General features: G+C 36.7%; 1 protein-coding gene across 2 annotated transcripts in view; it reads right to left on the minus strand.

Annotated features, from left to right (window-relative positions):
* Positions 1-25,620, minus strand: part of LRP1B (LDL receptor related protein 1B) — a 1,832,840-nt gene that overhangs the window by 708,970 nt on the left and 1,098,250 nt on the right. For both annotated transcript variants that reach the window (XR_013447098.1, XM_078070743.1), the window contains exons 14-15: positions 24,262-24,451; positions 7,506-7,628 (exon numbers count right to left, since the gene is read on the minus strand). Coding sequence is in view for 1 of the 2 variants with exons in the window: in XM_078070743.1 (XP_077926869.1) it covers positions 7,506-7,628; positions 24,262-24,451 (313 nt within the window). In the remaining variant the exon portion in view is untranslated. The remainder of the gene's footprint in view (positions 1-7,505; positions 7,629-24,261; positions 24,452-25,620) is intronic.

Raw genomic sequence — 25,620 nt, forward strand, 5'->3', positions numbered from 1 at the left:
CTACCACCAGGGTCACTTCTAGCAAAAATATTACAACATGATCTCACCAGTAAGAAAGCTGACAAAGTAATAAATAATCCTTTAATTTAATCAGGATCAAAAATAAAATGACATGAATCATAACATTCCCGGCAAGGAACTGTCAGGTCTCAAACATCCTATGATACCTGCTGTTAGAACATTGAAATTAGAAGGTCTCCGCATGACTCTTCCATGCACTGCAAAAGGAAATATGCATTCTAGAATTACTTTTCAGTAAAAACTGGGGATTGCTGGAGTTCATGTCCAGATCATAATGAAGTAAGGGGAAAAACCCTACTAATAAACTGGTTTATTTTATTTTAGTTTGGAATCAGCTGAGATTTGGATCTAAGCTCAGCAACTGAACTAAATACATATGTTCCTCACCTTGGTTTAATAAGCTGTGGTGCCCATGAACAAGTATCTGTGTTTGTCACTTTGCTTTTCTTCTTTTCAATCCCAGTGTGGTAATGTATCTAAAGTAACCATTGTCTCTTCTGTCAACTGATGTTTTTGCTGTTGACCATATCAAAATTACGATAACTTAGTCATAAAAGCATGAGTCCTAGTACAACAAATAAAATGAAGTTTTCCTATGGTCCCTATACATTTTACATTAGGATATGTTTATTTAGCAGATTTTGTATTTGGGGAGAATTTCTAACTATCCCTTTATTTGAGCAGGAAGACAAAAGGACCTAAAAGAAAACTTGAAGTTGCAGTGTTTTTGATGCCTTTATATAAGCTTGCCTATTTAGGAAGGCAATGTGAAAAATGCTGCTATGGGTTTTGAATTTTCACCTTTAGATCATAGCGGGATGACCTTTCATTAGATAGAGTGGTCTTCTGAGCAGCCAACCTAAGTGGTACATAATCTTCTGTGGGTTCCTATGCACAGAAGGCCATAAATATTCATCTGGATGGAGCTTTTAAACTTTTTACTGCCTTAAACTTTTTACTACACATTAGATTGCATATATCCTAGAACATAAGGCTTGTCACAGCTGAACAGATAAATGGCTTGGCCATAGTGGAGCACTGTTTTTCACAGAGGAATATATCTGGTGTTCCAGAAGGTAAAGAAGGTCACAGAGTACCATTGACATATAATTGTGCAATGCTACCCTTGGATGATCAATATTTTTAAGTTGCTCTGTTGGGAGTAAGGCACATTGGAAAATTCTGTCTATTCTTTCAGGCTACTAAAGAGGAATTTAAAGAATTACTGACTTATTATTCTATACAAAATTATCTTGCTATTATGAGCATGCCACAAAAAATAATGACTATCTTTTTTTTTTTTAGGAGCTTAACTTACTTTCTTGGGATTATCCATGTTCTCATTTATTAGTTTTGTATATTGTATTTTTCCCCACAAAGCCATCAAAATAAATTAAAAACACCCACTTGATAATTGATCAACTGGCTTTACATATGCTTCTCCAGTGCGGTCAGTTCCAAGTTACTATGCTACACTAGGTCTCATTTCTCATTGTGAGAGGATTTGCCCATGCCACACAAGATCCACAAGGACAAAGAGTCCAGCCTACTCTCATTCTTGATTCCTTCCAGGCATAGCATTAGAATTCATCCTTAATCAATCACGTAGCATGCCAATATTTTTCTGCTGGGTGAATGCCTCTTCTGACACAGCCTGATGCGGCAAATTCATTGAGACACAACCTTTCGTGTTTACTTCTGGTCTGACCAACTGTCATTGGGTTTTTGTTCATTTGATGTCAATTCAACGAGGATGACTGGAACCAGGACAATCATATCTCAGTGGTTGCAATATGTATTTTTGTTTTGCTTGTTAACTCAGATTACCAAGTTAATCCAGTTGAAATCAGTTCAGAAAACTGTAATGTAGCCTGAACTAAATTAGAAGCTGAGAGGAATCAGCATTAATGAGAAGTTAGTGGCATGCTCATATTTGTTTTATACCATACTCTGCAACCATGAACTCTATTTGTAGTCCTTTTGCACTTGAATTTCCTCATCTGAAAACTAAGGCTAACATATTCTTTTAAAAAAGTATTTAAATTCAACTTGTTAACATATAGTATATTATTAGTTTCAGGGGTAGAATTTAGTGATTCATCAGTTGCATGTAACACACAATGCTCATATGTCAAGTGCCCTCCTTAATGCCCATCACCCAATTACCCCATCCCCCACCCACCTCCCCTCCAGCAACCCTCAGTTTGTTTCCTATAGTTAAGAGTCTCTTAGGGTTTGCCTCTGTCTCTGTTTTTATCTTATTTTATTTTTCTTTCCCTCCCCCTATGTTGTTCTGTTTTGCTTCTTAAATTCCACATATGAGTGAAATTATATGGTATTTGTCTTTCTCTGACCTGTTTTGCTCTGATTAATGCCCTCTAGTTCCATCCATGTCATTGCAAATGGCAAGGTTTCATTCTTTTTGAATATATATATATATATATCACATCTTCTTAATCCATTCATTTGTTGATGGACATCTGGGCTCTTTCTATATTTTGGTTATTGTGGACACTACTACTATAAACATTGGGGTGCATGTGCTCCTTCGAATCACTATTTTTGTATCCTTTGGATAAATACTAGAAGCGCAAATGCTGGGTTGTAGGGTAGTTCTATTTTTAACTTTTTTGAGGACTCTCAATACTGTTTTCCAGAGTGGCTTTACCAGCTTGCATTCTCATTAACAGTATAAGAGGGTTCCCCTTTTTCTGCACCCTCACCAACATCTGTTGTTTCCTGAGTTGTTCATTTTAGTCATTCTGACTGGTATGAGGTGGTATCTCATTGTGGTTTTGATTTGTATTTCCCTGATGACAAGTGATGTTGAGCATTTTTTCATGTGTCTGAAGGCTAACATCCTTAAAAAACTTTTGCCATTAAACGAATAGGAACTGGAATAATTTAGATAAACACACTATGAATTGTTTGTAAAAAATGAGTTATTATCTGGTTACTCATGATTTTTCCCATTACATTTGAAAGAAACCTGGCAAGTTGCATGCCCTAGTAAAGATATAGTAGAGTTTCAAACAGACAAATGCAACAACAAATTCCCAAATAAGAACAAAGATGGTTTTGTTGATTTAACATTGTTTAGTGTAACAAGTATACATAAAATAATCTTCTTTCCTATCTCTTTTTATTGTACTGGAGTTACATCATCAATGAATTGTAGATATTAGAAAGACACCAATAGTCACAGAAAAATTTTTTTCACCAGATGCATAATCATATGTGTCCAGTCATGATAACAAATTTCCTATCGTAACTGTATGACCAACATTGTGTATAGTATTTCCTTAAAAGCCAAAAGTCACCCAATTTTTATTTACACAAAGATATCCAATGGTCAGTATCTTTTCTGTATCAATATCGATATAGATTTGTCAACTCATAAGGAATCCATAAATTTTTAATGGGGCATAGAATGAAGGAAATAGGAAAGATAATTTGGATGTCAATGATCCAGATAATTATGATTCACACAATTAAAATTAAAGAACTAATTAGAACATTTCAAGCTTAAAAAACCATCTAGATATATCTGATGTATACACTCTCCCTCCAACTTCCCACTATGAAAACTAAGATGAAGGATAAAAACTCACAAGATCCTTGAAAACTCAGCCTCTTGATCATTCAACTGACACTATCTTAAGGGAATTTTGACTTTTTTGCAAGACCAATAGAACAAGATTTAAATATTCAGCCAGAAGCTTCTCTAACTTATACCATTAAAAATTGAATAAGCTTATTTATCTTTAGGTAAAAAGAGAGACCCTTTGCTCCTGCAGCATTCACTCTAATGTCTGCGTCTATCAAAAAAGGAGATACTTGCACTGGTACCTTCCATCCTTGAGAGGCAATCTGGGGGTAGAGCAAAGGCAGGATAACACTGGGTGGGGGTCCATAAAGGTTACTGTGTGTGTGTTTGTGTGTGTCTGTGTGTGTGTGCACATGCATACACACACATTTCATCTGTTCAAAATGTCAGAATTATTCATCTGGGATAGCAAAAAATTTCATTTTATACCAGAAAAATAACTTTAGATGAATCTGTGGTAGATACTAAAAATTGAACTAGGAAATGTACATATAAACTATACCTTTTCTCTCTCTCAATAACCAAGATAAGATTTAGCTTAGCAGACAACCAGAAAGATTTTATGTTGTTCAAAGTAATGCTTAATCCCTGCTTATTGAAAAACTATAGATCTTGATAGATCACTTCCCTTCTGATGATAAATAAACAACCAAAATATGAATTAAAAAATAATACTACAGAACAAGGGAAGGAAACCACCTGATGACTCAAAGAAAGTATACTTCAGATAATTATGATCTACAGGAATTGTCTTAATAGACAATTTAAAAACCCTACTAACAATGAAAAAAATTTTGCCCAGAGAAGTAAAATTCGTATTTCTACTCTCGAGTATACTACCCCAGAATAAATTAAATAGTGTTTCCAGAATTTTGAAGAAAATTTTTGTTTAGCCAAGAATTAATATCCAGAATTGTCAGTCACGTATAAATGCAAAGGAAACCTATTTAGAAAACACAGGAACTCCACAGTTATACAGTCTTCGTGCTCTTCTTGAAGAAGCAACTTCAAGAAATTACTTTATCTATCCTAAACATCAGTGAAAATAAATAATTAAACAATGAGGAACTAAAGTTTGAATACTAAGCAATATAACCAGTGAAACACTGAGTCATGTCTAAAAGAAAATATTATAAAATTGATCAACAAACTAGCTATACATGTCAAAACATTTTAACCATCTGAGCCACCCAGGCGCCCCAATGTCAAAACATTTTATAAAAAGATTTACTGATTGATGATTCAACATAATATTCCTTGGGCGCCTGGGTGGCTCAGTCGTTAAGCGTCTGCCTTCGGCTCAGGTCATGATCCCAGGGTCCTGGGATCGAGCCCCGCATCGGGCTCCCTGCTCAGCGGGAAGCCTGCTTCTCCCTCTCCCACTCCCCCTGCTTGTGTTCCCTCTCTCGCTGTGTCTCTCTCTGTCAAATAAATAAATAAAATCTTTAAAAAAACAAAACAAAACAAAACAAAACAAAAAACAAAATAATATTCCTTGTCAGAAATCCTAAATTATAAGGAATGAAATTGAGGAAGATAAAGAGAATAGAAGCCAAAGTCCTCATCTCAAATAGTTAAAATTCAAAATAATAATAGAATTTAAAACTGGTGGTATTATTCCAAATGCTTAAAAAAGAAAATGTAACAAATTGACCATGGACTATATGGTAAAATACAGAAGGGATCATAAACAGTAAAGAAACACACACATATCTATAACAATCCATCAGAAATAACACCAAACATCAAGTAGAAAATGAAGATAAATGGTTTAAAAATCATGTTTACAAAGAATATGTAGTAACATGATAAGATGCTTATGCTCCTATTAAATAAAAATAAAGCACAAAGTAAATGATACTGTGGTATGATCCAAAATGTGTAAAACTGCAACATAACTAAGAATTCCGTCTCCAAAATAAAATAATTTGGGAATTAAATCCCTATGTACTAATTATGTGAATTATGAAAAGTTATTAACCCTCAAGTCTACATTGTGAATATTAAAGTGAAGTAATAATAGTATCTTCCTTATATGATTATTGTAAGGGCTAATGAGAACCATGAAAATTTATCATAAAGTCCCACATCCTATATAAGAATACAATAAATTTTACATATGATTATTATTAGTAGTAGTAAAATATAATAACCTCCAGGGATATATAATTATAAGGAACAACAAGAAAATGTCTTAGTAGTTTATTGCTGAATAGTGGCATAATGGGTGGATTTTTCACTTAAATTTTTCTGTATATTTCTCAAATGTTATTTTGTATTAAATCATTAGTAAAAATCCCTTATTCACATTGTTTCTTCTTCAGAAGAAATAAAACATTTCAGATAAGTTGAAATCTTATTATACTTATTTCTCCTTCTGCCTTCCCTGAGACAATCATTATAATTGATGAAAAATGCATTTATTTATGTATTATTTAATAATTTGTGATGGTTAATATTATGTGTCAACTTGAGTAGGCCTGAGAGTGCCCAGATGTTTGGTCAAATATCATTCAGGGTGTGTCTGTGAGAGTGTTTTAGATGAGATTAACATTGGGATCTGTAGACTAAATTAAGCATGTGAGTGGCCCTCATCCAATCAATTGAAGGCCTGAATTGAACGAAAAAGCCTACCTTCCTGCACATAAGAGAATTCTCCCTGCCTGACTGCCTTGAACTGGGGCATTGTTTTTTTTCCTGCCTTCAGACTCCCACTGAAACACTGGCTCTTCTTGGGTCTTCAGCCTACCAGCATTCGGACTGGAACTACACCAATGGTACTCCCCAGTTTCCAACTTGCTGACTGCAGATATTGGTAATAGTCAGCTTCCATAACTGCATGAGCCAATTCCTCATAACAAATCTCTTTCTATATATTTACATCCTATTAGTTCTGTTTCTCTGAAGAATCATGAATAACATGCAATTCAAGATCAAATCATTCCAGAAACATTTCTATAGTACTCAATACATACATAGCATGGGTCCTATTGCTATGGTTAAGGGACTTGATGTATATAAAGAGAATAAACTTCAGAAGGGTCACACTGGAATAACAAGATGCAGTAAATTGAGGAAGGTCAGTAAAAGTTAATAAAGTGCCTTTAATCCAGGTCAATCAATCCAATTAATTCAGTATTTCGATAAAGTCTAGAATTTCCCTACGTCTCTTTATTGCCTCTTTTTTCTCTTCACCAACAAAGATAGATAACTGAGCTTGTCCTAATGGTGAAGGTCTTTAACAATTTTATGAAATATTTTCTTCTGTGGCATATATATATTTTTTATTACTAAACTATTTATATATATAATATATAAAAATAAGATATATAAATAATATATATAAGTATAAACTATATATATAAGCTTATATATAATATATATAAATATATATAAACTACTTTATAGATATATATATATTTTTATTAGTGAACTATTATGCAACAGTCACAAATGCTCTGGAAATCTTCGGGCGCCTGGGTGGCTCAGTTGGTTAAGTGACTGCCTTCGGCTCAGGTCATGATCCTGGAGTCCCGGGATCGAGTCCCACATCGGGCTCCCTGCTTGGCAGGGAGTCTGCTTCTCCCTCTGACCCTCTCATGCTCTATCTCATTCTCTCTCTCAAATAAATAAATAAAACCTTTAAAAAAAAAAAAAACAAACAAAAAAAACAAATGCTCTGGAAATCTTCATCATTATTCACTGTTTTTTATATAGGTTAATTCAGTTAATTATTTGTAACCTAAAGAGGATTATACCTAAGTGATTATCTGAATTTCTCTTTCCAAGTTTGATTTTAATTCCTTTGGTTTCATCTGCTTTTCTTCTTCAAAAAGACATGTATAATCAATGAATGTAACAAACAAACAAAACTTACATGTGCAAGTTGTCCCGTTTTCATCTAAAAGTTGATTATCAGCACAAGCACATACTCGGCCTCCTGGAATGGCCAAGCACAGGGTACTACAGCCCCCGTTATTTACTCGGCACATATTGTCACCTGCAAGAGTAGGGAAGCGAATATGTCAGAGAACTCTGATTCTATCCAAAGTTAGCAAGTTCAGGTTCACATTCTTTCTAGGAGACATAGGTAGGCATAAAAATGTATGCATATATATGCATATGTATATTGCATATTCATTAATGTAGTCAGGATACCTACTGAACCCTAAATAAAATTCGGAAACATTTAAAAATATACGATGCGCTGTGAAATAGAAGGAATTTGCACGTTAGTCAGAAGAAATAGAGGTATGTGGGCAAATAAGCACCAGAAGAGAGGAAGGTTACAGGACATGATCATTTCTGTCTAGGATAGCAGAATCAGATCAGAAGAAACAACCTGAAGTATATAATCATTTCCTTCCATTATTCTGAGAAGTAAACTAAATTTGCTATGTTTATGAAAAATAAAAATACACTAGAAAGCTAAGGAAGCTAATAATTCAAGCTTTAGTATCAATTTCCAAACTCAGAGGATAATGAAGCTTAGTTCAAGTTTTTCCCAATAAGGACTGTAGAGACTTTTTAAGTAGTTTCCAGATATAACCATGTTTATTCCATAATTATACAATAAAAATGTAATAGTTCATAGGATACTTAGGTGTTCTGAATATGCTATGCATATTATGTACAGGATTAAATTGTATATCATTATTTTAGTAACATTCAGATTTTTGAATATTGATTTAATCAAAATATTTTGGGGGGAGGAGCAAGATGGCAGAGGAGTGGAGACCTAAATTTTGTCTGGTCTCAGGAATTCGGCTGGATAGGGATCAAACCATTCTGAACACCTACAAACTCAACAGGAGATCAAAGAAAAGAATAGGAACAACTCTCTGAACAGAAAAGCGACCACTTTCTGGAAGGTAGGAGGTGCGGAGAAGTGAATCCGAGGTGATATTCGGGAAGAGAGATGGCGGGGGGAGGGGGCTCCGTCAGCCACTACCGGCAAGTGACAGAGCAATAGAGCGCAAAATCAGAACTTTTAGAAGTGTGCTCTGCTGAGGGACATCACTCCAGTGGCTAAGCGGGGGGTGGAACCCTCGCTGGGACAGTGTGGTCTCAGGACCCTCGGGGTCACTGAAAGACCGGGGTGCCTAAGTGCGGCAAGGCTCCCAGGTATTGGAGCAGGGAAGCCGGCTGCAGAGATGTAGCCGAGATGCGGGCTCTCAGCTCAGGGCTGCCATAAACTGTGATCCGCGGCACAGTCGGGCCACTGCTCTTCCAGCAGGGACCCAACAAGCGGCAGATCCGGGGAGACTCCCCTTCTTCCCCCGGGAGGAGCACATGGGAGCGCACCGCAGGGTTCTGCTGGGTTTGGAGACTCCACACGGGATCATGTGCCAGAGATAGAAACGCTCGGTCACAGGCTGGGTGAGCACGGAGTGTGGCCGGAGACCGGGAGACAGGAGTGATTGACTGCTTTTCTCTGGGGGCGCACTGAGGAGCGGGGCCCCGAGTTCTCAGCTTCTCCGGGGTGGAGATTGGGAGGCTGCCATTTTCACTCTCGGCCTCCAAAGCCCTACGGAAAGCTTGCAGGGAACAAAAGGTCCCGAGAGCAAACCCGAACAGATTACTTAGCCCGGACCCAACAAGGGTGGGGCAATTCCGCCTCCAGCAAAGACATTTGGGAACCACGGCAACAGGCCCCTCCCCCAGAAGATCAGCAAGAACAGCCAGCCAAGACCAAGTCTACTGATCAATGAGAATGGCAGAACTCCAGCCCTAGGGGAATACAGCACATAGAATTCATGGCTTTTCCCCCCCTTGATTCTTTAGTCTTTCAAAGTTAATTTTTTTAATTTTTTTCTTTTTCTTTTTTTTTTGAATTTTTCTTTATCCCTTTTACAACCAACATCTTATCAATCCCTTGTTTAAAAACCTTTCTTATTTTTCACTTTTAGAGTCATATTCTATCCCTTCATAGTAGTTAACCTTATTTTTGGTATCTATATAAGTTGTTCTCACTTTAGAATTTTGGGATACAGTTTCTTCTAACAGACCAAAATATACCCTAAATCTCTAGTGTATGGCTTTGTTCTAGTCTCCCGCCTGATCACATTCTCTCCTTTTTTTTTTTTTTTTTTTTTTTTGGTTCGTTTTTAATTTCTCTTCTTTCTTTTTTCAACCAACTTCTTCTCAATTTCTTTCATAAAATCTTTTAAAATTTTCATCTTTACAGTCATATTCCATCCCTTCATTGTATTTACCCTTATTTTTGTACATATGTAAGTTTTTCTTTCTTTAAAATTTTGGTAGGCAGTTTCTTCTAACAGACCAAAATACGCCCAGAATCTAGTGTGTGGCACTGATCTATTCACCAGCCTGACCATATTTGATCATATTCTTTTTTTTTTATTTTTTCTTTCTTTCCCTTTCTTTTCCCCCTGGTTTTGGGTCTCCTCTGATTTGTTTAGTGTATATTTTTCTGGGGTCATTGTTACCCAGTTAACATTTTGTTCTCTCATTCATCTATTCTCCTCTGGACAAAATGACAAGATGGAAAAACTCACCTCAAAAAAAAAAAAAAGAACAAGAGGCAGTACCAACTGCCAGGGACCTAATCAATAAGGACATTAGTAAGATGTCAGAACTAGAGTTCAGAATGATGATTATAAAGATACTAGTTGGGCTTGAAAAAAGCATGGAAGATACTAGAGAATCCCTTTCTGGAGAAATAAAAGAATTAAAATCTAACTAAGTCGAAATAAAAAAGGCTATTAATGAGGTACAATCAAAAATGGAGGCTCTAACTGCTAGGATAAATGAGACAAAAGAGAGAATTAGTGATATAGAAGACCAGATGATGGAGAATAAAGAAGCTGAGAAAAATGAGATAAACAACTACTGGATCATGAGGGCAGAATTTGAGAGGTAAGTGATACCATAAGATAAAACAATATTAGAATAATTGGGATCCCAGAAGAAGAAGAAAGAGGGAGAGGGGCAGAAGGTATATTGGAGCAAATTATAGCAGAGAACTTCCCTAATTTTGGGAAGGAAACAGGCATCAAAATCCAGGAGGCACAGAGATTCCCCCCCAAAATCAATAAAAATTGGTCAACACCCCGACATCTAATAGTAAAACTTACAAGTTTCAGAGATAAAGAGAAAACCCTGAAAGCAGCTCAGGACAAGAGGTCAGTAACCTACAATGGTAGAAACATTAGATTGGCAGCAGACCTATCCACAGAGACCTGGCAGGCCAGAAAGGACTGGCAGGATATATTCAGAGCACTGAACGAGAAAAATATGCAGCCAAGAATACTATATCCAGCTAGGCTGTCATTGAAAATAGAAGGAGAGATAAAAAGCTTCCAGGACAAACAAAAACTAAAAGAATTTGAAAACACCAAACCAGCCCTACAAGAAATATTGAAAGCGGTCCTCTAAGCAAAGAGAGCGCCCAAAAGCAACATAGACCAGAAAGGAACACAGACAATATACAGTAACAGTCACCTTACAGGCAATACAATGGCACTAAATTCATCTTTCAATAGTTACCCTGAATGTAAATGGGCTAAATGCCCCAATCAAAAGACAAAGGCTAGCAGATTGGATTAAAAAAAAACAAGACCCATCAATATGCTATCTGCAAGAGACTCATTCTAGACCCAAAGACACCTCCAGATTGAAAGTGAGGGGGTGGAAAGCCATTTACCATTGCTATTGGACGTCAAAGAAAGCTGGGGTGGCAATCCTTAGATCAGACAAGTTAGATTTTAAACCAAAGACTATAATAAGAGATGAGGAAGGACACTATATCATACTTAAAGGGTCTAGTCAATAGGAAGATATAACAATTGTAAATATCTATGCCCCTAACATGGGAGCAGCCAATTACATAAGCCAATTAATAACAAAAGCAAAGAAACACATCGACGACAATGCAATAATAGTAGGGGACTTTAAAACCCCCCTCACTGAAATGGACAGATCATCTAAGCAAAAGATCAACAAGGAAATAAAGGCTTTAAATGACACACTGGATCAAATGGACTTCACAGATATATTCAGAACATTCTATCCCAAAGCAATAGAATACACATTCTTCTCTAGTGTCCATGGAACATTCTCCAGAATAGATCACATCCTAGGTCACAAATCAGGTCTTAACCAGTAACAAAAGATTGGGATCATTCCCTGCAAATTATTGGACCACAGTGCTTTGAAACTACAACTCAATCACAAGAGGAAAGCTGGAAAGAACTCAAATGGAGGCTAAAGAGCATCCTACTAAAAAATGAGTGGGTCAACCAGGAAATTAAAAAAGAATTAAGAAAATTCATTGAAACAAATGAAAATGAAAACACAATTGTTCCAAGTCTTTGGGATGCAGCAAAAGCAGTCCTAAAAGGAAAGTATATAGCAATACAAGCCTTTCTCAAGAAACAAAAAAGGTCTCAAATACACAACCTAACCCTACACCTAAAGGAGCTGGAGAAAGAACAGCAAATAAAGCCTAAACCCAGCAGAAGAGAAATAAGAAAGATCAGAGCAGAAATCAATGAAATAGAAACCAAAAGAACAGTAGAACAGATCAACAAAACTAGGAGCTGGTTCTTTGTAAGAATTAATAAGATTGATAAACCCCTGGCCAAACTTATCAAAAAGAAAAGAGAAAGGACCCAAATCAAGAAAATCATGAATGAAAGAGGAGAGATCACAACCAACACCAAAGAAATACAAACAATTATAAGAACATATTATGAGCAACTCTATGTCAGCAAGTTAGATAATCTGGAAGAAATGGATGCATTCTTAGAGATGTATAAACTACCAAAACTGAACCAGGAAGAAATAAAAATCCTGAACAGACCCATAACCACTAAGGAAATTGAAACAGTCATCAAAAATCTCCCAACAAACAAGAGCCCAGGGCCAGATGGCCTCCCAGGGGAATTCTACCAAACATTTAAAGAAGAATTAATACCTACTCTTCTGAATCTGTTCCAAAAAATAGAAATGAAGGAAAACTTCCTAACTCATTTTATGAGGCCACCATTACCTTGATCCCAAAACCAGACAAAGACCCCATCAAAAAGGAGAATTACAGACCAATATCCCTGATGAACATGGATGCAAAAATTCTCACCAAAGTACTAGTCAATAGGATCCAACAGTACTTAAAAGGATTATTCACCACAACCAAGTGGGATTTATCCCTGGGCTGCAAGGTTGGTTCAACATCTGCAAATCAATCAATGTGATGCAATACATTAATAAAAGAAAGAACAAGAACCATATGATCCTCTCAATAGATGCAGAAAAAGCATTTGACAAAGTACAGCATCATTTCTTGATTAAAACTCTTCAGAGCGTAGGGATAGAGGGTGCATACCTCAATATCATAAAAGCCATCTATGAAAAACCCACAGTGAATATCATTCTCAATGGGGAAAAACTGAGAGCTTTTCCCCTAAGGTCAGGAACCCAGCAGGGATGTCCACTATCACCACTGCTACTCAACATAGTATTAGAAGTCCTAGCCACAGCAATCAGACAACAAAAAGAAATCAAAGGCATCCGAATCGGCAAAGAAGTCAAACTCTCACTCTTTGAGATGATATGATACTTTATGTGGAAAACCCAAAAGACTCCACCCCAAAACTGCTAGAACTCATACTGGAATTCAGTAAAGTGGCAGGATAGAAAATCAATGCACAGAAATCAGTGGCATTTCTATACAACAACAACAAGACAAGAGAAATTAAGGAGTTGATCCCTTTTACAATTGCACCCAAAACCATAAGATACCTAGGAATAAATCTAAGCAAAGAGGCAAAGAGTCTGTACTCAGAAAACTATAAAATACTCATGAAAGAAATGGAGGAAGACACAAAGAAATGGAAAAACGTTCCATGCTCATGGATTGGAAGAACAAATATTGTGAAGATGTCAATGCTACCTAGAGCAATCTGCACATTCAATGCAATCCCTATCAAAATACCATCCACTTTTTTCAAAGAAATGGAACAAATAATCCTAAAATTTGTATGGAACCAGAAAAGACCCTGAATAGCCAGAGGAATGTTGAAAAAGAAAAGCAAAGCTGGTGGCATCAAAATTCCGGACTTCAAGCTCTATTACAAAGCTGTAATCATGAAGACAGTATGGTACTGGCACAAAAACAGACACAGAGATCAATGGGACAGAATAGAGAGCCCAGAAATGGACCCTCAACTCTATGGTCAACTAATCTTTGACAAAGCAGGAAAGAAAGACAGTCTCTTCAACAAATGGTGCTGGGAAAATTGGACAGCCACATGCACAAGAATGAAACTGGACCATTTCCTTACACCACACACAAAAATAGACTCAAAATGGTTGAAAGTCTCCTAAATATGAGACAGGAGTCCATCAAAATCCTAAAGGAGAACACAGGCAGCAACCTCTTCGACCTCAGCCGCAGCAACTTTTCCTAGAAACATCACCAAAGGCAAGGGAAGCAAGGGCAAAAATGAACTATTGGGCCTTCATCAAGATAAAAAGCTTTTGCACAGCAAAAGAAACACACACACACACACACATTCTATTAGGAGCCTAATTAGTCTTTTGGGCTATTTTTTGATGGTGGTTATTTCCAAAATGGAAAATTTGGATAGAAAGACAAATTTTGTGAGATGGCCCTATCCTAAATAGTAGACTACACAATAATGTGGTTAATAAACAAGTCACATACTAAAAAATTAGTGTGTCTGTTTTACTAATGCTTTGTAATATAAGATCTCCTAATCCTGGGTTCTATACGGTAGTCAAGAACTTTATATATTTTTTTAAAGTTTTGAATAAAAATTTATCAATGACAAAACTACAATGACTACAGAAAAGACATATCTTTTCGTTCTATCTAAAAGTATAGTAGTTTTATATAATTTTTTTTAAAATTGGCCACATAAATTCATCACATAAAAACACTTTAAGGTCTGACAAACCTGAATTTGAAACCCAGTTTATCTCTGGCTCATTGTTTCCTGAGGTCAAATGGCTACATTTGCCTGATCTTTGGGTTTTTCATATGCACAGCAGAAATCAATAGTATCTACCTTAAATATCTTTTATGAGATTCAAATAAGAATATTTAGCCCATTTCCTGGTAGTTAGAATTACAGTTAATTATTAGTTAATAAATTTCATATATTTGGCATAGAAGCTAATCTATTATTTTTAATTCTATATAGGAAACTATTCATTAACCCTTTTTAGATATCGCACTTAGTTTTGATTATCTCATTCTCTAAAACGTGGGGGGGGGGGGGAAAGTGCGCTTTTGAACCTAGAGAATAAACAGGTAAAAGTATGTTAGTTTTATACAATTGCTGTGCTTTATCTGAGAAATTTTGGGAGAGGATTTTAACAATTCTTTTAGATGTCTAATGTAAATGAAAAAAAGGAGAGTTTATCAATTAAATCGGAAGAAACAACAATAGCATATGAGAAAAAAATACTTTGGCATTACTTAGGAATTCATTCCTAAGGGTACTTTTCTGTTTAGTATGGTTATATATCTACCTTCCTGAAATTAGCTGCTATATTAACAAATAATTTGATGAGAGACTCTTCTGATCTGGAGAGGTCAAATTAGCTGACTAATTTTCTGACACCAAGTCTAAAAGAATTTAGATGTTACATTAATATGAATATGAATTTTGTATTAATAGCATTCCTAGATATTTCTCATGGTATTCCTATTGGGTGGGACGTGTGTGTGTATGTGTGTGTGTGTATGTGTGTGATATAATCTAGCATCTACGTATATACGTGTGTGTGTATATATATATATATACACATATATATATATATACACACATATTCTCTCTATATATATATTCACAGATACATGTATAAATACTACATATAAGTTTATATAAGGTATATAGTCATATACATAGTCTCTCAGAGAATGAAAATACAAGACTATATAAGACTAGTTTATCCCATTCCATGAAGAAATAGTGCTCTGTACCTATGTAGGAAGATGGTTTTCTATTCAACTGCAACTATTTTATTCTTAGAAAAACAGTCTAACAAGACAGTATGTAACCAAAGTTTGAGTGCCACTGATTATGTGTTTCTAAATATTTATTAATATCTGATGTTCACAAGATGCAAAGAGAAATATTCACTTTCTCATGAGAGAAAATTATAATATGGTAAGATAACATGTCTGCATTTGAACATCTGAGTGCATTTTGCTTTATAATCTATCTATTCTGATTAATTTAGTAAAAATATGAAAAATTTAAATCTTAAGTAGGTTATCCAGTTCAATGTCTTTTGACTAAATGAAAAATATTTTGGCCAGACATCCTCTCCATACTCTATTACCTATTCAAAAGATCCACTTAAGTACTACTCATTCCTTAGCTACAAGAAGACTGGGTAGAAAACTCAAACTGATTATTTCACCTAAGTTTATGAAAACTAATCAATCAATTTGCCCAAACACATTATTTCAGTAAGACAACATAATGGTTTCTATAATAAAGGTTGTATAGTTTAGTAATTAGGGCTAAGCTTTCATTTTAATGTGACTTTAATTAAAAATTTTTAAAAAGCACTTTAAAAAAGCATTGTCCATCCAAGAGATAGCAATGAACAATTATATGTCAATGGAACTGTCTAGAACACCAGGCATATTTCCTCATGAAATACAGGAATATGTTCTACACAGTCCTATCAGAGGCATGTGCTCAATTGTATATGATTGTGATACATTGTTCCTTTCAATATTTATTTAACATTTTTATATGGAAGGAGACTAACAAAATGCGTCCTTATAGAGAAATGATAAAGGAAAATAATATAAAATGTGTGGGAGGTACATGTAATCACAATTAAATAGTGATTTAATCCTTACAGGAATTTTATGAAGAAAGCATTTCTTATCTTTTTTTTTTTTAATTTTATTATGTTATGTTAGTCACCATACAATACATCATTAGTTTTTGATGTAGTGATCCACGATCCATTGTTTTCATATAACACCCAGTGCTCCATGCAGTACGTGCCCTCCTTAATACCCATCACTGGGCTAACCAATCCCCCCTCCCCCCTCCCCTCTAAAACCCTGTTTGTTTCTCAGGTCCATAGTCTCTCATGGTTCATCTCTCCCTCCAATTCCCCCCCCCCACTTTTCCCTTCCTTCTCCTAATGTCCTCCATGTTATTCCTTATGTTCCACAAATAAGTGAAACCATGTGATAATTGACTTTCTCTGCTTGACTTATTTCACTTAGCATAATCTCCTCCAGTCCCATCTATGTTGATGTAAAAGTTGGGTATTCATCTTTTCTGATGGCTCAGTAATATTCCATTGTATATATGGACCACGTCTTCTTTATCCATTCATCTGTTGAAGGGCATCTCAGCCCTTTCCACAGTTTGGCTATTGCGGACATTGCTGCTATGAACATTGGGGTGCATATGGCTCTTCTTTTCACTACATCTGTGTCTTTGGGGTAAATACCCAGGAGTGCAATTGCTGGGTCATACAGTAGCTCTATTTTTAAATTTTTGAGGAACCTCCACACTGTTTTCCAAAGTGGCTGTACCAACTTGTATTCCCACCAACAGTGTAAGAGGGTTCCCCTTTCTCCACAACCTCTCCAACGTTTGTTGTTTTTTTCCCTGTCCATTTTTGCCATTCTAACTGGTGTAAGGTGGTATCTCAGTGTGGTTTTGATTTGGATTTCCCTGATGGCTAATGATGATGAACATTTTTTCATGTGCCTGTTAGCCATTTGTATGTCTTCTTCAGAGAAGTGTCTTTTCATATCTTCTGCCCACTTTTTGACTTGATTATTTGTTTTTTGGGTGTTGAGTTTGAGAAGTTCTTTGTAGATTTTGGATACCAGCCCTTTATATGTAGTGTAATTTGCAAATATCTTCTCCCATTCTGTGGGTTGCCTCTTTGTTTTGTTGACTGTTTCCTTTGCTGTGCAGAAGATTTTATCTTGATGAACTCCCAAAAGGTCATTTTTGCTTTTGTTTCACTAGCTTTTGGAGATGTATCTTGAAAGAAGTTGCTGTGCTGATGTCAAAGAGGTTACTGCCTATGTTCTCCTCTAGGATTTTGATCGATTCCTGTCTCACATTGAGGTCTTTCATCCACTTTGAGTTTATCTTTGTGAATGGTGTTAGAGAATGGTCGAGTTTCATTCTTCTGCATGTGGCTGTCCAATTTTCCCAGCACCATTTATTGAAGAGACTGTCTTTTTTCTATTGCATGTTTTTTCCTGCTTTGTCAAAGATTATTTGACCATTGAGTTGAGGGTCCATATCTGGGTTCTCTCTTCTGTTCCATTGGTCTGTATGTCTGTTTTTGTGCCAGTACCATGCTGTCTTGGTGATCACAACTTTGTAATATAGCTTGAAATCGGGCAATGTGATGCCCCCAGCTTTGTTTTTCTTTTTCAACACATCCTTGGCGATTCGGGGTCTTTTCTGATTCCATACAAATTTTAGGATTGTTTGTTCCACCACTTTGAAAAATGTCATTGGAATTTTGATCAGGATGGCATTGAAGGTATAGATTGCTCTGGGTAGCATAGACATTTTAACAATGTTTATTCTTCGATCCATGAGCATGGAATCTTTTTCCATCTTTTTGTGTCTTCTTCAATTTCTTTCATGAGTGTTTTGTAGTTCCTAGAGTATAGATCATTTACCTCTTTGGTTAGGTTTATTCCGAGGTATCTTATGGTTTTTGGTGCTATTGTAAATGGAATTGTTTCTGTAATTTCTCTTTCTACAGTTGCATTGTTAGTGTATAAGAAAGCAACTGATTTCTGTGCATTGATTTTGTATCCTGCCACATTACTGAATTGCTGCATGAGTTCTAGTAATTTGGGGGTGGAGTCTTTTGGGTTTTCCACATAAAGTATCATGCCGTCTGCGAAAAGAGAGAGTTTGACTTCTTCTTTGCCAATTTGAATACCTTTTATTTCTTTTTGTTGTCTGATTGCTCTTGCTAGGACTTCTAGTACTATGTTGAACAATGTGGTGAGAGTGGGCACCCTTGACGTGTTCCTGATCTTAAGGGAAAGGCTCTCAGCTTTTCCCCATTGAGGATGATATTTGCTGTGGGTTTTTCATAGATGGATTTTATGAGCTTGAGGAATGTTCCCTCTATCCCTATACTCTGGAGAGTTTTAATCAGGAAAGGATGTTGTATTTTGTCAAATGCTTTTTCTGCATCAATCGAGAGGACCATATGGTTCTTCTCCCTCCTCTTATTAATGTGTTCTATCACATTGATTGATTTGCGAATGTTGAGCCATCCTTGCATCCCGGGGATAAATCCCACTTGGTCGTGGTGGATGATCCTTTTAATGTATTGTTGGATCCTATTAGCTAGGATTTTGTTGAGGATTTTGGAATCCATATTCATCAGGGATATCGGTCTGAAATTCTCCTTTTTGATGGGGTCTTTGCCTGGTTTGGGGATTGAGGTAATGCTGGCCTCATAGAATGAGTTTGGAAGTTTTCCTTCTGTTTCTATTTTTTGCAACAGCTTCAGTAGAATAGGTATTATTTCTTCTTTGAATGTTTGGTAGAATTCCCCAGGGAATCCATCAGGCCCTGGACTCTTGTTTTTTGGGAGGTTTTTGATCACTGCTTCAATCTCGTTACTGGTTATTGGCCTATTCAGGTTGTCAATTTCTTCCTGTTTCAGTCTTGGCAGCTTATAGGTTTCCAGGAAGGCCTCCATTTCATCCAGATTGCTCAGTTTATTGGCATATAGTTGTTGATAATAATTTCTAATAATTGTTTCTATTTCCTTGGTGTTAGTCGTGATCTCTCCCCTTCCATTCATAATTTTATTAATTTGGGTCCTTTCTCTTTTCTTTTGGATAAGTCTGGCCAGTGGTTTATCGATCTTATTAATTCTTTCAAAGAACCAACTTCTAGTTTTGTTGATCTGATCTACTGTGCTTCTGGTTTCTAATTCATTGATTTCTGCTCTAATTTTAATTATTTCTCTTCTAATGCATGGCTTAGGCGTTGTTTGTTGCTTTTTCTCTAGTTCTTTAAGGTGTAGAGTTAGTTGGTGAATTCGGGATTTTTCTATTTTTTTGAGTGAGGCTTGGATGGCTATGTATTTCCCCCTTAGGACCGCCTTTGCAGTATCCCATAGGTTTTGGACCGATGTGTTTTTGTTCTCATTGATTTCCATGAATTGTTTAAGTTCTTTGACTTCTTGGTTGACCCAAACATTCTTGAGCAGAATGGTCTTTAGCTTCCAAGTGTTTGAATTTCTGCCAAATTTTTTCTTGTGATTGAGTTCCATTTTAGAGCATTGTGGTCTGAGAATATGCAGGGAATAATCTCAATCTTTTGGTATCGGTTGAGACCTGATTTGTGACCCAGTATATGGTCTATTCTGGAGAAGGTTCCATGTGAGCTCGAGAAGAATGAGTATTCTGTTGTTTTAGGGTGGAATGTTCTGTAAATATCTATGAGGTCCATCTGGTCCAATGTATCATTCAAAGCTCTTGTTTCCCTGTTGATTTTCTGCTTAGATGATCTGTCCATTGCTGAGAGTGGAGTATTGAGGTCTCCTACAATTAACATATTGTTATCAATATGACTCTATTTTGGTTAACAGTTGGCTTATGTAGATGGCTGCTCCCATGTTGGGGGCATAGATATTTACAGTTGTTAGATCTTCTTGTTGGATAGACCCTTTAAGAATGATATAGTGCCCTTCTGTGTCTCTTACTACAGACTTTAGTTTAAAATCTAATTTGTCTGATATAAGACTTGCTACTCCAGCTTTCTTTTGAGGTCCGCTGGCATGGAAGATGGATCTCCATCCCTTCACTTTCAGTCTGGATGAGTCTCTTGTAGACAGCATATGGATGGGTCCTGTCTTTTTATCCCATCTGCAACCCTGTGCTGTTTTATGGGAGCATTTAGGCCATTCACGTTGAGAGTGATTATTGAAAGATATGAATTAATTGTCATCATGTTACCTGTGAAATCGTTGTTTTTATAGATTGTCCCTGTAAATTTCTGTTGTATATCACTCTTGGGGTCTTTCTCCTTTTATAGAACCCCCCTTAATATTTCTTGCAGGGCCAACTTAGTGGTCACATATTCTTTCAGCTTCTGCCGGTCGTGGAAGCTCTGCATCTCTCCATCCATTCTAAATGAAAGCCTTGCCGGATAAAGTATTCTTGGCTGCATGTTCTTCTCATTTAGTCCCCTGAATATGTCTTGCCAGGCCTTTCTGGCTTGCCAGGTCTCTGTGGATAGGTCTGACGTTATTCTGATGTTCCTCCCTCTGTACGTAAGGAATCTCTTCCCCCTAACTGCCCTTAAGATGGTTTCCTTGGTTCTAAGATTTGCAAGTTTTACAATTACATGCCGGGGTGTTGGCCTGTTTTCCTTGATCTTGGGAGGGGTCCTTTCTGCCTCTAGGACTCGAATGTTTGTTTAATTCCCCAGATTAGGGAAGTTCTCAGCTACGATTTGCTCAAATACATCTTCTAGTCCTCTCTCTCTCTCCATTCCCTCCGGGATTCCAATTATTCTGACATTGGAACACTTCATGGTGTCACTTATTTCTCTGATTCTATTTTCATGGATTCTGAGTTGTTTTTCCCTGGCCTCCTCTTTTCCCTTTTTATCTATTATAATGTCTTCCAGGTTGCTTATTCTCTCTTCTGTCTCAGTTACCCTAGCTGTTAGATTATCTAGATTGGATTGGATCTCATTGATAGCATTTTTAAGTTCTGCCAATTCACCTTTTATTTCTGCCCTTAGAGACTCTATGTTGCCATTAATTGATTTCTCCATTCTAGCCATTGTCTTCACAATTGCTAGCCTGAATTCCATCTCCGACATCTTGGTTATATCTGCATCCATTTTTAAATCCGCAGCATAAGTCATAATCTCTGAGTCTTTTCTGTTTTGGGGGCTCCTCCTCCTAGTCATTCTGTTGATGGGTGTTTGAGGGAATGCATAGAGTCCAAATTATTGACCAGAACCCAAGCAAGATGCACCTGTTTTCTTGGGACCTTAGGGTTGCTGGCCTCTTGTTTTCCCAGCCTGTCTTCTGCAGGAGGGGCCTGCCGCGCTGTTACTCAGGCAACCCTGTTTGGGCAGAGTTGCCCTGCACCCCTGTGGCGGGGGATGGGCTCAGTGGGAATCAGTCTTTGGGGCTTTTGTTCTCTGGTGCCTTTCCCTGGCGGCTTTCCGCGACTCTTCCGCGAGTCAGAGCAGACGAGACCGTTTCCAACCCTCTGCCTCAGAGCAGAGAGACCGCAGTCTGTTCTTCAGTGAGCTCTCCAGGCCACACTGTCTCTGTTTCTGTCCACGCTGCTATAAACTGCAGCGTCCTGGGTTGTGCACCCCTCCGCAGCGCTCCCAGTCCTGCCTCCAGGTCGGGCACATCTCTGCCCTTTGTGCTTCTAAAACCGCCAGCTGCTCCCAGTTTGCACGCACGTGACTCCTCCGCTCCGGGTTTCCGTCTGGGGGGCTGCAGTTCGCGTGGGCGCGACCCCGCCACTCTGAGTTTCCACCCAGGGGGCTGCCCTAAGGTCCTTTCCCTGATGCTACTGGTCTGCGAGTCTGTGCCCTGTCCGCAGCGTGGGAGGCTGTCACTCACCGGCGGTGTAGGATCCCCATGGTCAGGCACTGTCCCGCTGCCGTTTATCCTCCAATATTTGCCCGCAGAATCACGGCTCTCCACTTCATACCTCAAAACCAACTGCCTGCAATATTCTAGTTGTAGAGATCCAGATCTTCTTACATCTCAGGCTGGTTTTGTGGGTGCTCAGAGTGGTCTGGTAGATATCCACCTCAATTCCGGGAACCAGCTGAAATAGTGTCCCCTGCTCCTCCGCCATCTTTCCCCCCTCCCCAAGGAAACACATTCTTGTGTAACCCTCTCCTTTCAAAATGAGCTATATTCAGTCCACGTTGTATGTCACCCACAAGAAATTGGACAGAAATGTTTATCACTCAGAGCTGTTTCTCAGACTGAAGGACGCACCCAGATAGCATCATCTGCACTGGCAGTGTGCAGTTCAAGGGCCATTTCTTATCTTTATTAAATCTTTTATAATATGTCTAAAGGTTCAGAAGAAAAAGTGTTGGAACCTGGATTTGAGCCCAAGACCATTTTACAGTAAGCCAGGTATTTCTTATCTCACATGCTGCATTTAATTCATCAACTTTCTAAAACCACTAGAAGTTTGAAGAAAATGAAGATTCTGAAAACATCATGGAATTTGGCTAGAAGGAGTTCAGCAATGATATTCAAGATTAACAATTTCTAAAGAGAATGGAAATAGGAAATGGGATTGTATACTGATTACTGTAATAAAATCCAGTAAACCAATGATTATGAAATTAGAGGGTACAACAATCTGGAAAGGAAAACCCTACAGGAGATGAGAAGAGTTGTTCTTTTTCAGGGTCTTGCCCCAGTTCGGGGTAGACTCTCCATAATGGTTGGGGAAGGGAGGGGGTAAGGACCAGGATGGACATGAATGTAATAGAAAATATTAGCATTTTATCTATCTAGACAGTTGTCACTATTCTTCATCACTTGTCCAAAAATACAGCTTATACCACTTCAAATAATTTCACTTTTATTCTTTCTAAAGATTTTATCTTTCATTATCTATTGAAATTTCTCACTCTATATACTTCCATTATTTTATAAAATTGCATTTGTATCCCAATGAGGCAATTTTAATACAGTAGGGAAAAAAAAAAACAAGCACTTCAATGAGATAGTTTGCTTTTAAGATCTCTGATTTAGCTGAAATATCTTTTAAAAAAATCTCTTACTACTAGATAACTTTCTATTGACAAAATATGCATTGAAAAACTCAGGATATTATTTTTTCATCCTAAATTTATTGAAATGTATGCTCATTAAACTTTCACAAGAATATCTCCATAAATAAAAGGAACAGTGACTATTTAGATTCATAACAAAAGTCGACCACATAATTTACTAAGCTGTTTTCTTTGTTTAATACCTAAATTCTGAGTCATGCAATTTGTAGATGGCCTAATAAATATTAATAACTCATGTAGATAAAATATACAATAACATTACCTGATTTTAATAAGACGTGAATATCATGGTAGATTATTTCCCTTTCATAACATCTAAAATAATTAAACGTTCCTTAAATGGACATGACACTAATCAGATAAATATACTAATATACTTTTTACAATACTCTTTTCATAGTATGACTTATTTTAAAATATTTTCACATAATACTTCTTTCCCATGAAAAGTTTTTCTCACTGCTCACAATACTTAATCTTTAAAACATAAAGTGGATCTTTTTCTTTTTTACTTTAAATAACTGTCTTCTTCAGTCTTCTTTAAATAACATGAACATAACATGAAAAAGGAAGCATTTGGAAAAATCCTTGAACTTCACTCAAACAGAATGCCCAGTTACTTGCTTAGGCTATTTTCAACAATAAATAATAAATGTTTATTGTAACAAAATCTAAGATTTGATTGACTTTGGAGTGACTAGACACCTTTTATCATAAAACTTAAGCGACACTGTCAAAATAAAAACTTTTGTAAATACTGTGAAGTATTAGTGTAGGTAAAACTCAGAAGAAATTTTATATGGTTTTTAATACCTTGTTGCTTTCGTGGATCATAAATCTGAAGCCCAAACAGGGGTGGTCTTTCACGCCTCAGTAATGTCACCTCGTTTGTTATCAAATCTAGTTGAAAAATGGAACCGTTCATATAATCAGTCCAGAACACATAATTCCCATGATGCGACAGTCCAAAAGGATGGTTCAACTCTTTCCCACTGTAAACAATCTGTAAAATATAAACACATTGTGAAAAATCAGAACTGACCTTTAAAAACATAACTAAATATTTAGAGAAGATGATATTCAAGTAAGTATAACAGATAATGATCTAACTAATATCTTAACTCATTTTCTTTCAGTATATTTGAAAAATGGATTTCACAATGTGAGCATATTTTTCTGCTTTTAGGACATGTTATTTGAAGGAGATATTTGTATTTCATCCATTTAAATCCTCTCCTATATGACATTACTCATATGGTCAAGAAATACAAACATTAAAATGACTTTGCCTGACACTTTTTCCTGCTCTTTTCTTTATGATATTCCAGTATCATAACCTGGAATAGAAATTGATCTGAGCAATTAGTGTCATTATGTGTATTGTGATATTGCTTATCCAACAGCCAAGGAATAAAACATGGTCTTACAACATTGGGAGTGTAAAGGATTCTCCTACTTAATTGGGCCAATGCAAATTGAAGAAATCTAGGAAATGACAGGGAAGGAGGTCAAGTTTTTAATTTTGAACATAGAAACATTTATTAGTAGTAAGTAGATAAACAAGACTCACTGGCTAATTTCAGTTCTGGTTTACTTAGTATATTCTTTACATTCTAGTTGTATTTTGTTTTTGTTTAACTGGACCAAATGTGTGATAAGTGCTGTTTCACATGGAGGGTTGTAGAAGAGGAATCAGGAATCACACCTCCAATAATAATACCTTTGCACTGTTCACCATTTATAACATGATATTGTATACAATATGAAAAAGTATTTTGTATTCACTCTATTTAATATCAAAGAATTGAAAAAGTTATCTAAATAACGTGGACTTAGAAATTCAAATTTTGCTCCTTTTATCTGAATTCTTCATGTCACATATTCATATATTGAATAATTAAGATAGTTTTTTACCTTTATTTTCTCACCTACATGAAGGCTAAAATATACTAGCCATTACAATGTTATCTATGTGGTATACATATCAATATCTTTATTTTATTTATTTATTTTTTATTTGACAGAGAGAGAATACAATCACAGGCAACAGCAGGCAGAGGCAGAGGGAGAGGGAGAAGCAGGCTCCTTGCTCAGCAGGGAGCCCGATGTGGGGCTCTATCCCAGGACCCTGGGATCACGACCTGAGCCAAAGGCAGCCGCTTAACCATCTGA

Source organism: Halichoerus grypus, chromosome 4 (assembly GCF_964656455.1).
Source record: "Halichoerus grypus chromosome 4, mHalGry1.hap1.1, whole genome shotgun sequence".
Taxonomy (NCBI): Eukaryota; Metazoa; Chordata; class Mammalia; order Carnivora; family Phocidae; genus Halichoerus; species Halichoerus grypus.